Source organism: Lampetra fluviatilis, chromosome 9 (assembly GCF_964198595.1).
Source record: "Lampetra fluviatilis chromosome 9, kcLamFluv1.1, whole genome shotgun sequence".
NCBI lineage: Eukaryota > Metazoa > Chordata > Hyperoartia > Petromyzontiformes > Petromyzontidae > Lampetra > Lampetra fluviatilis.
In genome coordinates, this window is record NC_136283.1 from 4,294,109 (window position 1) to 4,312,215 (window position 18,107).

Sequence of the window (18,107 nt, forward strand, 5' to 3'; positions counted from 1 at the left end):
GAAACCCCTACACAGCAGTCGCACAGCAGCAACATTAACTCCCATCGTGACACGGAGTCTTATGGAGAATGAAACCACAAATTGTTCTATACAGAGGAGGCAATAAAAGGAGTCTTACATATGAATAATAATAACGTTTACCATTGTTCATCCACAAAAACCTAACTTGAGTCTGAAGACTCTTTTTCAGGATGGTCCTGCATGGGGATGTTTGTCCCGATCATTGCTAGCGTGTGATCGGAAATGTGGTTTCGGAAACCCAGAGCAGCATGCAAGGGGACAGAACTCAAAAGCTGCACTCAAATGCCATGGATCCATTATCTGTGCTGCCACCTGCTGATTTCCTTGCAGGCCCAGTGGGTTTGAGGAGTCTCGCAGCACACGTTGAAACCTGTTGTGCGATTCCCCAAATCATCGGAAGCGATGAGTTACCGATACGTGCCACCGTGCCTTTGATATTCACACAAGCCACCGATGCCTACAACCAAACCAACCTGAATGTGCCTGATCTCATCAGATCATGCAAGCTTCAGGAGCGCTGATCAAGATATGGTTTTCATTTGCCTTTTGCAGAGTTTTTGGGAAATTGTTGCCAAAAAATAAAAAATATATCAATTACACTGTCACTAACACAGCGCTGTGTTGCAGCAAGCCAAGCCAGGGATCTACTGTCCAAGATGCTTGTGATCGACCCAGCCAAGCGGATAAATGTCGATCAGGCACTGGCACACCCCTACATCAACATCTGGTATGACCCCAGCGAGGTAGAAGCGGTGAGTCGATGTTTCCTTCAGCCTCCATTCAATCGGAGGTCACTCATTCTCATCTGCTGCCCCCCCCCCTCACCATAGGAGATCCACTCCCCCTGGCATTACGCACTGCTACAACCCTCTTCGCTAAGTGCTAATTCTTCTCCACCAACATATTTTCTCTCTCGACCCTGAACCGGGCCAGGTGGCTCGGTGGCAGAGCGAGCGGCGGGCAATCGACAGGATCTGCGAGTTCAAATCCTGTTTGGGGTTTGACTCAACCCCCCGTCGTTCCTTCTGGGATCAAAACTTGAGTGGCACTTTTGCGCGGGACGTCAACAACGGTCATATACCATGGGTCGATATTCCGCCGCCGTGGAGATGTGAAGCGTCCACCGCTGGCTCAGGGCTGTAAACGGGAGATGAACACCGCCCCCGATGCTCAAGGCTCATGTGAGCAGGAGATCACTTTGACTTGACCCTGAAACCCCCGAGTCCATCTTCATTGTCTCGCAAATTCTATTCTCCAGCCGGCCTAAATTACACGTTGCATTTTCATTTTGTTTCTGTGCATTTATATATGATGTGTTTTTCCCCTTTTTTCTGGCAACAAAACAGGCATTAAGATGTTAAAACACCAAACTGAAACCTTTTACAAGGCATCATGTCTGCATTAACCACAATGCTTGTGGTCAGAATGCAAACAAAAAACATTCTCTGATAATATATGCATTGTCCTTGAAACTGATTGGTCCACACCAGAGACGGCTTTCTTTTGAGCCTCGTCTCAAACAGTGTTAGACCTATTATCATATTTTGGTACTGACAAAGGAGGTCCCATGATGCATTTATGTATTTAACAACCTCGGTAATCATATATGAATTTGTGAACATTGTATTTCACACCGCGCGACAGTAAATTGTTCAGGCTGTGGCCGCGTGTAATGGGGTTTACGCTGCCATTGAGGACGTTCGTGGGCTGAGGAAATGTAATTCGTTTTGTTTGCTCAAATGTCAGCCAGTCATTCTCTTGAAGTATAGTTAACCATTGCTTGTGTTTTTCTTCCGTCACTTTCTCGTTCAGCCTCCACCAAAGATTTATGACAAGCAGCTGGATGAGAGAGAGCATAGCATAGATGAATGGAAAGGTAAGATGCACTGCATGAAATGATAACCATTTGTGCTGCCTGCATGTGATTGGTATAAACCATTCTCACGTTGATTTTGCAGTCATCCTGATAAAATGCTTCATTTTCTTTCAACAATACCATATTACGATAAGGGTACATTCTTGATGCTCCAAATTGCAACAGCAATTTCAAGTAATCACTGTGATTATATCATAAGTTTCCAGGCCTTTGTGAAACCACAGCAGTCTCCGCATGCCATGTTGTGCCTTTGGTTTTTAGTTCACCACACTGCTTAGTATTGGCTGGAGAAGAGGAGTATCAGTTCAGATACCGTTCGCCACTGATGTTAGCCGTGACCGGTAATCGAACTCATGTTGCCGGGTTCACGGCACACTTGAGCAAACCGCTGTGCCGCCACTCTCTGCTGATCTGCAATATGGGGGTGTAAAACTCTGATGTTGACGGACGAATCAAAAAAGGGTCAGCAGAACACTCTGCCTTCCGGTTCTTTTCCTCGAAATAGTAAATGCCTCATTTGTAATGCCACCCATTCCTTCATTTCAGAGCTAATCTACAAAGAAGTGCTGGACTGGGAGGAGAGGAATCGGAATGGAGTGGTGAAGGGACAGCCCTCCCCCTCGGGTCAGTCACAAGAAGCTGTCACAAGAAGAATTCTTTAAGCAAGCATAACGCCGAGCATCGTTCGTTTTTATTTTAACCCGGCATCATTTCATACATCCTGTAGCCGTTTTCACGTTGGATTTTGGACCAAACAAAGCGAAGCACGTGATTGTAAACATTTAAGGTGACATAATTCAAAATACCCACCGGCTTCAGCTTATATGATATCAATATCATAGTCTCGTTTTTTTATGTTTTCCTTACACAAAGTAAGATGCTGCGTGTACCTTCTTTTTGCACCAATGCATTTGTGTAAAGAAGTTAGTGTCATGTTTATTTTATGGTGCCGATTCCACAAAACTGTTGGTGCGACAGTCGCAAGCGCATAAATTGGCTGGCGTACGGACACGCAGAACTGCAAGTGGCTCAATCCGTCACTTTTTTAATAGGAGAAACAAACAAAAAAAACCCTACGTCTTTTAAGGTTCAAGGCCACATCCGAAAGCCAATAACAAGGAAATATCGTGCGTTTACAGCAGCCTGAAGCATCAGCAATTTGATCTGCGTCAACGTGTGAGACAAGACGCCACGGCCCGATTTTAAACCCGTGGGGTACGTCACTGCTACTTGCTCAAGTAATTTGTGACGTCGTCGTCCTTAAGGTTGTGTTTGTCATCAGCCTATGAGTTATTGCAACCACTTATGGCAGTGTTGCCACACTCGTGAATATAAATGCTGACCTTGTTTCTTTCTGCAGGGTGGGGGGGATGTTGGCTACATTGTAGTTAACAATTAACACATTTGGGGGGGGGGGGGAATATACTTTTTTATTTTCGGCCACCAATCAAGAGCTTCGGTGGTCAGTAAAATAGTTGAGTACACGTCTCAACTGAACAGTGCTTCATTGATTTCACCGCCTTAGATTCCTGATCAGGTCATCGTTACCCTGTGTAAATCGTTCGAATCCACGCAAGAGCCCTTGCTCTTACATGTTTAGTCTCAGTTATCTGCCAAAAAAAAAACAAGTGTCAATAAAAACACGTTCTCCAGTTTAGTTTTATATTTGAAGTTTGTTAGATGTGTTTTTTCTTTTATTCTGGAGGCGCAAGGTCTTACATCACTCGTTGGAAGGATTATCTTTTATTTATTTATAACCTGTATATTATTTTAACGCGCCAAGAAAACTGTATTGCATTTTGACAACCTGGAACACCCTGACCAATCAAATTGTCAACTTTGAATGCTAGATGGTGGCCTGTTGAGATGCAATATGTCTTTCGCAAGCAAGACCTGGGAGCAGCCGACAAAGTGTAAATCTATTTGATGCAAATGAGCCATAAGAAACACTGGAAGAGCGAATGATGCAGTAAAGACTGTTAATTGCAAATACACAGTAAATAAGGTTGCCGGTGGAGGGTTCAGCTCCAATGTGGAAATTTCGTTTTTTTTTTATTGGAGGCTGGAGAGCCTAAAGTTCAGAGCACCAGCCACCCGAGACATGTTGGTGAGAGTGGACAATTCAACTTCTGCAGGCATGCTGCAATTTCTGGGGAGAATGACCAAAGCGAGCCACATCATTTAAAGTGCACATTACACGCACTTCTGGACAAGGGTCTCCCCCCACACCGTGCAGGCTATATTTGCCCATGCTTTCACCACGCTGGTCAGTGCAGGTTGGTGAAGGTGGGGAACGTAGACGAGGGGTAGCGTACAAGTGCAAACTGTAAAGTGGACTTTATATATTGACATTGTTCGCAAGAGTAGTAAGGCCTCATGGTTTTTATGTGCCAACATTATTGTCCCAATACATAAAAATTGCCCATAATTAGTTACACAAAACATATTCACCACTATACATAACCAAGGCCGTCCTTTACTTAATTAGTTCATTGGGTAAAGCATACAACAATGCTTTCTACTGGCATCAATTTGTAAAAAAAACCAGGGCTTTTGTGTGAGGCTTGTGCTATACGAATGGCACAACCATCAAAATGTACTAAATTATCGCAATTTAATTATTACTGCCAATCTCAACGGCCTCACCCGGCCGAACAAGGGACGTTGATCTGTACCAAATGGCGGGCGTTCTCTGCACTGCCGTGGCAGTCGGCACAGTGAGCGCGGCGGCGGCGGCGGCAGCGCCCAGCGACGCGCCAAGCCTTCCGCCGTCGTCCTGCTCGCCCATCAACGACGTGTCGTCCATGTCGACGGACCAGACGCTCGCCTCCGACACGGACAGCAGCCTGGAGACGTCCGCAGGGCCCCTCGGCTGCTGCAGGTGACTAGCCGACTGCCTGCGCCACCCTTGCCACCCGTGCCCTTAGCAGTGCACGCGCTGTGCAGTGGGTGCCACCAAACCAAAATCTCGCCCCTCCCCCCCCATTCCCCCGCAAAGGCCAGTCACGGTGCGACGGCGCTCAGGGTAGCCTGCTTAGAAATCACTGGAAGCGCCGACAAGATAGTTACGCCTTAAAGTCAACGTCGATAGCAAACTAGGGTCATCTCGGTTGCATGACGTTTACACGGTGGCGTGTAGGCCACTGCATGCTGTAGGTAGTTGTGACTGATCTAAATATTTTTCGCTCGAGATTCGCCAAGTTTCCGAGTGGCCCCTCATGAAGGCTCGCCCCAGGCTAAAGACGTAGCTGTGCTGAAGCTGGATGGGACAGAGGATATCGTCGGGTCTAAACTGCTGCAAGGCAATGCTCGTCATAAACAGTGATTTGGATGTGTAAAAAGAACGGCGTGCTTAAATTGTACGCCTTCACTCGGGTAAAAAAAATGTTGCACAACAACGGGGGCAGGTGTTTTTCCGAAATAGATAAAATTGCTTCCAGTGATTTCAATTGGCCCTTGCCGTAATGTACAAACACATTAAATACAAACTGCTTTAATCATTTTCCTTATGGTTACCTGGTCACTTAAGCCCTTTGCATCAGGCTTTCTGCTCATTTAGCTTCTACCCATGCAAGCCGAGCAACTCCTATTTATTTGTGTTCAAATATGTTTGGCCTGAAATATGTGCCAAAATAAGTAATTTTAGACGCACAAAAAATCCCACAAAGTGATCTCATATCGATATGTAAAGCGCAACAGCGCTTGCTATTTGCAGATGGTGGCTTGGTTTAATTAAGTCTGGGCTGGCTAGGAACGTTCACTATAAAATAAGTTTAGTTAATTCTCTTAACTAAATCAAGTGGTGGTGGCTGTGAGCGATACGAATGGTGCTCGAGCCTCTCCAGGATTTACAATGATGCATTTATGAATGGCCTTTTTGTAATTCGATGGGCTCGGCATTTTTGACGGTGTTGCTATTTAATCCGTGCGTTTTCATTACGACGCGACGTTGCCGGCAGTGACGTTACGGCCGCTGCATGATGCTCGTTTGCAATGGGTTTTTTTTAAAGACCCATCGCTGTCGACGTTACCAGGGCTGCATGCGACTATATACCAATGAGACGCGAGCTGTCGGGGCAGAGCGGCAAACTGTGCGAAACCTCAAGATGCTGCCGTTTGTCTTTTGTGTGTGCGCGTGTGCGCGTGTCTTTATTTGTCTCTTTGTTTTTAGCGATGATTAAGGGTTCGGTGAGCAAGTTAATTTATGAGCGCTGGTCAGGTTGCGATGTATTTATTTATCTATTGCTTACTTTGTTTTGTACTCGACGAAAAGTGCATTTGACGATGGCGTTCAAGTGTTAGTTGAATGTGGGGGGACGGGTTTGTCGGTGGGTGGATGGATTTGGCATGTGCGAAGATGGTTGAGGCGAAAGTGAATCGGCAAAGCGTGGGGAGTTTGGTTAAGTGGAAACAAGGCTTGGTAGGTGAAAATACTTCGGGATATCGGAATGGCGTACGAAAGAGACCAATTATATTTTGAGATTTGAGAATACTTTAAGGTGAATATTAATAGATTAAAAAAGTAATTACTTTCAGCAGAGCTGACTATCGAGTGATTTTATTTTAAGATGTAAACTGCATTAGGGTTATATACTTCAAATGTAAAAAAAAAACTAACACATTGATACCACATTATGGCTCACAGTATACAACAGCCTATAAAATAGCACCCAGAATGCTCATGCATGTTTAAATTATATTGTTACTACTGTTGTCATGTAATAAACTAAAGCTTAATCAAAAAACATTAAATCATGTTTTCTTTTTTAAAAGCCATTGTCTTTAAATGTTACGTTGAAGTACTTTGTTATAGTTTACAAAGCTTGTATTCATTTATTGCCTTTAAAATAACCCCTTTATACTGCGTTTATTAATCACTCCCACATCAGCACCTGGCTCAATAGAAACCTGTGTTGGCACCATTTCAATTCAGAACGAGTTGAGTAATTTGGTTAAAAAAATATATATATAATCTAAAATATAATACACTATACAAAGCAAACAACATCTGTAGCTCGGCGAAATAAAATGGCGTTTTTTTTACGGAACGAATGTCGTCATCAAGTAAATATTGTATTTGGCCTACGAATTAATATTTTAACTTCCCCAATGAGGAAAAAAAACCCATTACCCTACTCTTCAATTTCTGCCACACCGTTTCTATTGACCGTGACCCACTTGTCTTGTGCACCGCAAACAAATGCGTTCATTGTGCTGGCGCTTGAGCCGCGGCAGTGCATGCGGATTGGCGGCGGCTTTTGCAACCGAGCCGCGTCGTCGACGACTAACCGCCCGGCGTGCCGCACCGTTTTTCACCTCGCTCTCCTCTGCTTGTGTTGTAGGTGTTCCATTACCAATGGGAAGTGAGAGGGGCAGTGGGAAGATGTTGCATACTGTGTTGCCGTGACTCGCCGGCCCGTTGTGAGCAGGTCGGCATGTCTCGGTTTGAAACCGCCGCACCTGTGCACACCTTCGCTGCTCTCGTGGCGTGTCCCCCCCCACGTTCCGTCCTGTCACGGCCGGCCACTTTGCAAGACACCGTTGCGCCACGACAAAAAACCCGCAGCTGCCCAAGTAGAATTGCGCAGGATTCGCTTGTGTCGTTAAACCAGAACGAACTTTCTTTTTTTTTACCTTTCAATTTTTGTTTTATATATTCGCCTGTATAATACGTTGTAAATCAAATTTGGATTCTGCCTAGGAATATAGTTGATCGTGTATTGTGGCCTCATTAAATACATTGGTTTATATTTTACCGCCCATTTAACTGTGGCCAACAATCAAAATGTTTGTGGCCACGCGTAGCAGACATGTAATCCACTTGTCTGGTTTAAAAATGTATAATTTAAATCTACATTTTGGTACAACCGTAGTTTGCAGAGGGATGGGGAATAAAACATTTTTTAAATACATGTTATACTTCCAATATTGAAAACGGCGTTAAATGCAACACATATGCCAATGATTTACTGCATGTAAATTGTCCAATGTAACATTGCGATGCTTAACAATTATTTCGCCGTGCGACTTTGCAGAGTATGCTTTGAGTGTTGCGTTTTGATTACGAGCAAAATAGCGCGAAATAAGCTGCATGAACGCCCTATTACAAGAATAATAGAATAATTAGCTACGACATATTCTTAAACTGTAGTGACACAACAGGTCAGTTGTGTTCAGACAGAACACTTTACATTCTCATGGGCCTTGGCCATATAAAACACAATCCTTTGACATACATGCTCTGTAAGACACAAACTGGGTTTTTGGAATTTTCTGTTCAGACAAATGTATACCAGTTAACTCTATAAACATTGAGGGTGTTATTATTCCAAGACGCCTTGACAGAGTGGAAGTCACTGATTTTGCCACGGCAGTACTTTTTTTTTTAAACCAAAATTTCAATGAGCAATGGCCCAGGACCATGGGGTACTGCAATACTTACCACGTATCCTATCTTTCTCATTGCTATACAAGTCCAGATGTTTGGTCCAATCCCATAATGAAAACCCACAGAAACGCATCTTATTCATGCCATCTAATATTTACCTGGGAAGGACTCGCTGAGCCTCAAGACTCTTTGCCGAACCTTCCCTACATTGAGATTTTTTTGGGCAGTTCCAATAATTGGCGTTTGGCTAAACCCACCGCCCATGAGACGGATGCCACTCGGGCATTAACATCTCCGGGACACATCGAGCAAACCCTGGAGTTCACCCGTCCTCGTGATAAGCAGGTGTTAGCCTGCTTAGCTTTCCATGGTCTGATGAAATTGGGCGCATTTAGGGTGAATAACTTGCATTTTTATTTCTTCTAACAAAATCGGGCTTTTTTCTCGCCTTTATTGCAAATGAGGCACTATAAATCTATTCCTGTAAAAGCCTTTACATAAAATGTACTTCAGTGCACACTACCTTTTTCACGTCATTCATTGGTAGCAGTAAATATTGTGCTTCCATTTTACTCTGTTTTGTATATTTTTTAAACATTATTTATTGTCTGTTGGGTTATCATTTGCCGCGTATTGCTTAGACATTGTCTTGACAAACGTTGGTTCATTGCTGCTGCTTTGTTTGACAGTCGCATTACATTTTTTTTCAAGTTGTCTTCATTCTGGCAAAGGGTTTATCTTGGTATAATTCACATGCACCGATATCATTTGGCGCTTCGCTCTGTGTTTTTGGAAATAGCAAATAGGAGAATATATGTGGCTGGATGAGAATCTACAAAAATGGAGTTTTAATATCCTCGCAACTAATTTAATCTACCATCGTGTAGCAAAGCACTTTGCATTATCACCTTAAAAAAGCTTGCCTGTACCAAAATAATGATTTCACATTTAAGAATCCACTACTCCACACGGCTGTGGCTTCCAAACCCATTTTTTTAGATCACGATCTGTAATCCAGCCCCCATATACTAACTTCTGCTGCTATATTTGGCTGTGATGTAACACAAAATAGAAGTTTGTAACTAATCATGCATTAACTGATAGTAAATGTACTGTACAACTCAGTGCTGTCTCAGACAAGAGAATGCTAAATAAAAAAAATACTAAAAAAAACAATGCTTTATAACCTTGCATGTTTATTTGCTTCAATTAAATTTATTACAGCCTGCTTGGAACGATATAAAAGTAACAGTCGTACCGAATGCTACACAGTCATCTGCATTCATGATAAATACATTTTGGTAAAGGAAATACTGTTAATGGATAACATGGCAGTGTGAATATTTGACGATTTATGCAGTTAAGTGAACAGTTTGCCGACAAAAGCGATACCTTGTGGCTAAACGTTTAGATGCAAGCAGGACACACTTCGTTATCGCACAGAATCCAGCCACCGTTGTTAACTTAGAGACGCAACCCACACCCTTGTCTGTACACGTTCCCATTGACGCATTGCCAAAATTTGCGATATTTACATACCTGTCAACCCCTTATTATAGACCAATTCAGACCTTATTGGTCACCCCGCGCTCCTATAAATCTCAAGATTCATCCGACAAAGTCCCGTCACAAGGGAAAAACAAACAGACAAAAAAGTTATTTTTGCCAGTATCTAAATGGCTGTACGCCGTATGGACATGAACTCAATTTCCCTGTACAGGAATAGGGGTAAACCGTATGGGTTGACAGGTATGCATTTACGACTTGCATACGAAATAACCCCTGACGAACACTGAAACTTAAACAACGTGTGATCGACTTCCCACTCGTGGGAAATTAACCGTACGTTTGTAACAAATTTAATTTACAAGCACAGACACAATCATAAGTACATTAGTTGGAAATAAACGAAAATATTGTGTTGCGTACAACGCAGCTAAAATCTTAAAGCACTTTTATTACAGTATCGCATTGCAGCGGCCTTTGAACTGAAGGCGTAGACACATACCATGTGCAATGGAGCGATAAATACGAAAGGCAACGCAAGTTGATTTTTAAAGCTTATAAATTACAATGCATTGTTTTTATCACCAAGCTCTGAGGGTGCGGTGTCGGACCTGCATGAAGTCGCCCGCTACCATCGGACGAGATTGTGCACTCTGTAATCAAATTCCTTTTCAACACCAACGTACCTGGAAATTTACTTTTAGGCTTCAAGGCTTCAAGATGTACGTGACTCGGAACTAAATATTGTCCAGCGCATGAAAAGGTTACACCACGAGACGTACATTCTTAAGTAAAATGGAACCCTTAATGTCCGTAAGGCCCCACGGTAATATGCATCTTGACTTTGCACACATCGTCGCGTCAATCTATGCAGACGGAGATAGTTTATTCTCTCTGGGCTCGGCGACTCGGGTGGTCACCAAATAAGATCGTTCAATGCCCCACGAGGGCTCGTGATCTCATTGTGGACGCGGTTTTGGTCTTGAGGAAGTTTACGATTTATGAGTTTGAGCAGAATCGTCATTGTAGAGGTAAACATACACTCGCTTGCAAAGCTTTTCGTGGTTCTGCCCTGCACAGCTTACATAATTCCTTAACCACCTCTGGGAGTTCCGGCCTTAATGATTAATTTACAACAAAAGTTAGGAGAGAAAAAAACTACGTACTGTACTCTACTTTCCCTCATTTGATTATTCATTGTGTTAGGTCTCTGTCAAATAAAAGACAAGTAAATTGCTGTGACAAATACTGTTGTTAGCCTCGCACCTTTATCTGTATTCTGGGGAGACTGAAATTAGAATCACTATCACTCTGGTCAGACACTCCTAGTTCGATATATCAATAGTTTGTATTTCATATACATACTAGTAAAATACAATACATAATTAAATGTATTTGACCTCGTTATAAAACATATAGGGGTCCCACATCCTAGATTTGGTAGTTTCTTATATTAAATCAAGGGGTCACTGGTTTATATAGATGCCGTATACATTTACTTTTTAAAAGTTAGTTTCCCATATTCCTAAAGGAGCTTATGGAAATATATTTACTGGATCGGTGGTGGAAATCACACTATCCTGTGTGGGGGCCAGTTCATTCATAAAACAATGTTGCTTTGTCGCTGAATACAATTCATCAGGCACTGCCCTTTTTCCTGGACCCTGGGAGGAATGATCTGCTGGGTCATCTCTTGACTGGAATTTGAAGTTGGGTATCTTCTGATCCGGAGCCTGTTGCTCTATCGAGCTACGCTGGGCTGGTCCCGTGCAATTTGTATGCAAGCACAGACGTGTTTATGATATATGTATGTGTCTGCATGCATACCTGTAAATACTAGGCATGTAACGATGCATGGATTCACCGATTACAATTATGGTTTTGGTACATGCATTGAATCGTGGCGACCTAAGAGTCAATATTCAATTTGTTGTATGCAATTGGGTCTCGGCACTACATTCACAACAATATTATAACATCGATTCTTGAATCGAATCGTGAGGGTAGGCGAGTCATTACATGCCTAATAAATACGTGAACACAAGAAATCTGACATGCGACGCCCTGATCGTCGCTACAACCGCAATAACCACCCTCCAATGGAGGGCACAAACCTTTAAAAATAAACTCATCACATGAAATACTTTGCACGTTCCAGTTAGGTTATCAGCATTTACAGGGATCAACAACAATAAAACGACAACGTGTAGGGTGGGGGAAAAAAAGGTGCAACGAGCAAAACTTTTTCTGTTATCACAATAAAACAACCACGCGCAAGACACAACTCCCGTGACGGGGGGGGGGGTGGAGGGGACGCGGTCATTGCTGCGGCTGCAAGCTTCCAAACGTGGTGAAGAAGCCCTCCATCTCGCGCTGCAGCGCCGCGTTGCGCTGCTCGGCGTCCGCCTGGGCCCTCTCGGCGTTCCTCATGCGGATCTCCAGCATGGTCGTCTTCTTCCTCTCCTGCTCCAGCTCGTCGCTCAGCGCCGTCACCCGGCCCTGCAGCTCCTGCTTGCACGTCTCCAGGCTGGTTGTGGGAGGCGTGGAGGTGGCAGAAAAAGATTAAATGGAACGTTCCTCAATCAAAGCCAGCTCCCGGTTTTATTCGTTCCGACAAAAGTGTTGCCTGCCTGCCTGCCCGCCCGCCCGCTACCCTGAATGTATCTTAAGTGCACGAGCAGATCGCCATGCATGCGTCAGATCTCGTTATAAAAGCTCGGAAGCGGAGCAGGCTTGATCCTGCTCAACGTTTTGTATGGGAGTACTTCGTGGCAATTCCAAGTGTCGGGGAGGCTATCAAGGCAGTGGATTCTTGGATCTAACTGTGCATTGCTTTGAGTTGTTAGCCGCGCCTCGTGTGTGGGTATCTCTGGGTGCTCCGGTTTCCACCCACGTGGCACAGTCACGAACAGAATGAGCCAAACATCCGATGTAGCTGTGGACCCTCCTTAAAAATTATTATTGAGACTTGGTGTGACTTTCCTAAGTAAATAAGGAGCATTATTATCGTTAGTATATTAATAGATTACCCAGGAAAGTCGTAAGGTTCATGAGCATTTGGTCATTCCCCTTTTGAATTGAGTGTGGGAGGAAGCCAGAGGTACGTAAGAACAATAAACCCACACTCATGGGAGTAAGGCACTCGAGCGCTGCACAGATGGCAGAAATCTAATTGTTGTACTGCCTCAAACACCACATTTCCCTGGAATTGCTCTTCTCGTTCAGGCACCATTCGCATGAATCCACCAACCATGCCTTGCGCAGTTTTCCCAAAGCTTACCATCTTAGTGGCACGTGCAAATGCTGTACTGTTTTGGGAGGGTGATGTATATGACGACGGATGTGTACAGTACGTAGATAAATGACACCAACAACAAAAAGCACCAATAGACTAAAATGGAAATATAAATAACTCGGAGGTATTTAAATGAGGTCAATCATGAACGTTTAGATTTTGCCATCGCATTCCAAACGATTCCTTTTAGATGCGTGCAATCGTTATCGTGGCCGCTTTGAGAACTGCAGCGCGATTCGGAAGACAGAGTCCAACACACCAAGAGCAAAGACGATGAAACCTCAGCCTGCAGCGCGCGTTTGACAATGCCGCTTTCGTAAGCTCACAAGGAGCCGCAAGACAGACGGGAGAGCATTTAGACGCCCTCGCGTAACCACACTCACCTCCGTATCTTGCCCTCGTAATCGAGCTTCTGCTTGGACAACTCCATCTGCATCTTCGCCATCAAGTTGCTCAGCACTTGCGTGTTGATCGAACTGGCCGAGTCCGTCGGCGAGAGCATAGGATCCCAGTCGCTGCCGCTGGACTTGAGCCGGTCCCTCTGCGCTGCCGCGCTTTGACCCCTCGCGTCGTCCAGCCAAAACCTGGCGGCGGCGGCGTCGTCACTCGTGCCGGGCGGCTCGTCGCCACAGGACGACGCGTGGTTGCGCGTGCGTGGGGGCTTTGAGACGGAGCTGCACCACATGGCCCCCTCGCACGCGCCCGGCGATCCGTCCGCGTTGCCTGGAGGTGCCACGTTGTCATAGGTCGACTGGCGGTTGGCGGCCATGCCGGCGCCGGGACTGTCCCTGTTTGGCCTCCGCTGGACGGGGGAGTGAGATTCGTCTCTGGGGTCGTCGGCCGAGCCGGCCCACCCGCTCGGCGTCCTGTCGTCGCGGCCCTGCTCGCTCGCTCCCTCGTCGCCGTTGGCGATGGCCGCGTTTTGTGACGGCCTCATCTGCTTCCCCACCGAAATCCTCATCGACGAGTACTTCCTGGCCTTGAACGGTTTGTCCCTGAACAGCTCGGAGGCTATGCCGCCCTGAGCCAAACTCTGCAACACGTCCTGTGACAATGACCCGCTTTGGAAGCCCAGTCCGTTCTTTTCGTAGCAACCCGGCTGCTCCGCGCACAGGCTCAGGGGCGATGACAAAGCGCCCCCGTCGGTCTGGGCAGGGGAGCTCGACTCGTCCCACGACACTCCGCTCTCCCTCCGCCGGAAGCCGGTCCCATTTGTTCTGCTCAGAGACGACTTGGAAGCCTCCGGGCCGCGTGCGAAGAGCACGACATGCTGCTCGATCAAGGTGGACATCAGGTGTTGCACCGTCGTCGCTCCTGCAAATCGGAAATACGTGTTTAGACCGGAGGAATCCGATGAGCTGTGAAGCTAGATTTTAAGCTTTCGTGACTGCAAGGACTCATACTCTAATGTCTTTTCGGTAAAGTCACGTAGGTTAAAAAATAAAATTAAAATTAATAAAAGTAATAATATAAATAAAATAATAAATCACGACGTTTCGGAGGCAACACAAGTCTCCGTCATCAGGTGGGACCGTCACAGCCAGATTTCTATCCACCAAGATTTACTGATACAGTAAATTTAGCTGCGACGGTCCCACCTGATGACGGAGACTTGTGTTTATTATTTTATTAATATTATTACTTTTATTAATTTTCTTTTTTACCTACGTGACTTTACCGGAAAAAAACCTGAGAGTGTAGCTCATGAAGCGCTTCTACACATGTCCAGTAGCGATCGATTCAAATGCAGACGAGGCCGCGATGTCAACCGTTGCCGATCCATCGTCGTGGATCGACCCGGTAAAGCCGCCCGCACCTTCCATGATGGTTGCTGGGTCCTCCACTTTAGGCCTCAGGATGTTTGGTCCGAAGACGGTGGCCAGATTCTGTATACTCATCTTGTTGATGCTGGCGTGCGACTGCACCTCGTACAGGAAGCTGGTGGCAAAGATGTCATATGTCGGTACACTGGTTAGAACACCAGCCTGTCTTCTTGAACTGTGGTGTATTTGCGAGCACTCTGTTTTGAGCTAAAAGGGATTTAGCTTGTTTTTTGACAGAAAGAGCACCAATGCATTTCGACCACCCGTAGTGTTGTTCAAGGCAAATTTTGAACTGTACGAATTAGAGGTGCTGCAAACCTGTTTCCATCTTATTTCGGCATCTTTAATATTCACAAAAGTTATTCCCTCAGAAGCTGTGGCAACATGAACAAATGCACAATGACTCTGATGAAAGCCAAAGAACTTGAGAAAAACGGCTCCTCAACAAGAACCATTTTGGTTCGTGTGGTGTTAGTGGTGCTTGCCACTGGCCCTGTTTGTACCGAGTCATTGCTTAAATTACTACAAAAATAGATCGATATATAAACCATTCTCTATCCACCAATGGATGAAGGCCCCCCCTTGCCCCCCCCATGTAATATCAGTAATTTGGGTTTTTTGGCCATCCTTTTTAAAAAAAAATTTATGGACCTCAATTGCCACTCGGTAATTTCTCCAAAAGAGGCCCTTAACATCTCCACGTCTCTCTGGCCACAGAATTATCCACCTCAATGGGCTGCCTTGTTAAATTAATGACGGCGAATTACATTTTAGTGGGGAAGAGACTTACCTGCAAATGTACTTGAGGAGGTTGAAGTTTGCGAGTGGTAGGCTGTTCGCAAGTTGTGTCAGTTCCTTTACTCCCTGCCACCGGACAGAAACACACCACACACACGCGCGCAAGACTTTTAAAAAGCACAATCAATTAATGAGACTTTAATATCTAAATACGTTAACGTGTATTAAAATGCTATAAATAAATAAAAATCGGTGGGCGGGTGGCTAAGAGGCCAAAGTAATGAGCTGACAGCGCTGAGCTTCTGCGTTCTAATCCGAGAAGCTGGCCATGATTAAGCCAGGGGCTCTGGAGTGCTTTGAGTTGATCGTCTCGGCCCACTCTCCAATGTTTCACTGCCACGTGATGAATAGTTCTACACAGCACGGGTGTGTAGAAAATGCTGCCCCCTCCCCTAGGGTGGATTCTAGTAGGTAACTTGCAGGAAACTAAGTAGTAGTTCTGTGATGTCTTCTTCCATGAGCCATTCTGTATTACCTAGACCCCGGGGGTGATAGCTGATCTGTGAGTGTTCTAAATGGGTTCTTTGTCTAATGACACAGTACGGATAGCATAATTGGAATTAGTTCATTCAGAGCTCAGCGTTTATCACTTAAGACATTTTCAAAATGCTTCCCGTTCCATAATTCTAATACGTTTCTCTTTCAGCTCTGCTCCGACACCATTAATTAGCAGTTACATTTTAATAAATACTAAATCGGGGAAACGCATTTACCGTAGTGTGACAGCTTCTCTGCAATAACAATTATTAGCAGCAAAGAGGTGTTTTGTTTTAGAGAAAATAAATCTGTTGACAAAGTGTAATTACACTCGATGTCAGCGTGTAACAATGTGTTTGCCGATGCTCAAGGGTGAAAGAGATTACCCATTTTTATCGGAGGAAAAATGTATCGTATTTTTACAGATACTCTCAGCAGAATTCACAGTGCAAACATGCATTCTGGCTTTGTGTGTGCAATCGAACGATGCTAGGCGGCAACTCTTCGCTTTTCATCAACAGCAGATTTTGATCGTCAATTACAATTCCCACTCGTTATCAATATAGCGGCTTGTCATAAAGCATACTAATAAAGTCCTGCATTCGTCAAGGAAAATCCTCACTGCTTTAAGATATTTCGGTCAATACCTTTGAAGTGTCTTCACGTGGCAGGACACCAGAATAACCCAAGGGAAAAAAAAACCCCCACGCAGACAAGGGGATAGCAATCAAAGCTCTGCACAGACGGATTGAAGAATCCATTGCCGTACTGGTCACTTGGCAGCCCAAGCCTCTAAACAACCTGGTATTCAAACTTGATTTGGACCTGGTATTCCCAATCAGACCTCGCGTTCAATATCGGCTCGTTGTTGTCACTTTCTCACCCGCCCCTACTGAACATATGTGGGGGAAAAAAGGAGCGTCAGTGCTCATCGCATCCTGCCGGTCTAAAAGATTAGATTTCAATAACCCGAGGTGCTTCAACCCTGCCCAGTGTCCGACATCTGACAAGATGCTATCGTAGGCGGCGTGTCGCTCTTCCCCTTCTTCAAGTGTCAAGTTTCATTGATTAGGTGTAGCCCTGTGAGCCATTCGGCTCTTGAATCGGGTGCAACCGCAACAAACAAAAAAACCAAAACATGAACAAGAAAACATCTTAAAGTGACTATGTGCAAACAGAAAATCCAAGAAAAGACAGCAAAATATTGCAGAAAAAGCACCGTACACCAACACTGTGCAAAAATCCCAGTGGGATGCAAGTCAAACAACAACAACCACAAGACAACTTAGATTAAGGCCACCAGTCTAACTCTGTACTACAACAAACAAACATGGCCAAACCGAAAAACTTTTCAAAAATCACCAAAATAAAGCAATAGAAGCAATGAAACAGTGCAGGTCATAGGAACTGTGACCGAATTTTCACAATAAACGACGTAAACAACATGTACCACCAAACTCTGCAGCCATAGCTGGCTGCATGAGTCACTCCACAACAGCAGGAGCATCGGTCGGAGTGTCAACATTTTTCAATGCACCTTTAAGATCAGCGCACTAAATCAAAAACACAGGTCATACTTCTTCCGTACGACCGGTGCAGATGCGGCTCAACGACTGCAATTTCACAACTCCGGTGGACGGGAGGGAGGCGGGGGGGGGACCGACCACCAGAAAAATCGGCGTCATTCGCTCGCGATGCGTTGTCCGTGAGAGCAAACGACCGCCAGGGGGAGGAATCGCCCCACGTCCAGAGTTGAGAGAGCGGATCGGCGGCCCTCCTCCGTCGGCCGAAATCCGGAGGAATCTTTCCCCCCCCCCCCCCAATTTCTGGATGCGGCGCCTCCGCTCTTGGCAGCCGAAGAGAACGACGTCGCAAAATAAATAAATATCCTCATCGCCGAGGAGCCGAGTGTGGAAGCGCCGG

The 18,107-nt window shown here is 45.1% G+C and overlaps 2 protein-coding genes across 3 annotated transcripts in view; one reads left to right on the forward strand and one right to left on the reverse strand.

Annotated features, from left to right (window-relative positions):
* Positions 1 to 9,461, forward strand: part of LOC144934139 (mitogen-activated protein kinase 8-like) — a 47,759-nt gene extending 38,298 nt beyond the window's left edge. Inside the window, exons 9-13 of the mRNA XM_078859610.1 lie at positions 649 to 773; positions 1,834 to 1,897; positions 2,444 to 2,521; positions 4,607 to 4,778; positions 7,240 to 9,461. Of these exons, the coding sequence (XP_078715736.1) occupies positions 649 to 773; positions 1,834 to 1,897; positions 2,444 to 2,521; positions 4,607 to 4,778; positions 7,240 to 7,264 (464 nt within the window). The 3' untranslated portion in view covers positions 7,265 to 9,461. The remainder of the gene's footprint in view (positions 1 to 648; positions 774 to 1,833; positions 1,898 to 2,443; positions 2,522 to 4,606; positions 4,779 to 7,239) is intronic.
* A 49-nt stretch (positions 9,462 to 9,510) lies between these two features.
* LOC144934138 (rho GTPase-activating protein 24-like) overlaps positions 9,511 to 18,107 on the reverse strand; it is a 75,146-nt gene continuing 66,549 nt past the window's right edge. The window contains exons 7-10 of one of the 2 annotated variants that reach the window (XM_078859609.1): positions 15,700 to 15,773; positions 14,903 to 15,024; positions 13,470 to 14,400; positions 9,511 to 12,318 (exon numbers count right to left, since the gene is read on the reverse strand). In XM_078859609.1, the coding sequence (XP_078715735.1) occupies positions 12,111 to 12,318; positions 13,470 to 14,400; positions 14,903 to 15,024; positions 15,700 to 15,773 (1,335 nt within the window). In that variant the 3' untranslated portion in view covers positions 9,511 to 12,110. The remainder of the gene's footprint in view (positions 12,319 to 13,469; positions 14,401 to 14,902; positions 15,025 to 15,699; positions 15,774 to 18,107) is intronic. The other variant, XM_078859608.1, reaches the window with a different exon arrangement.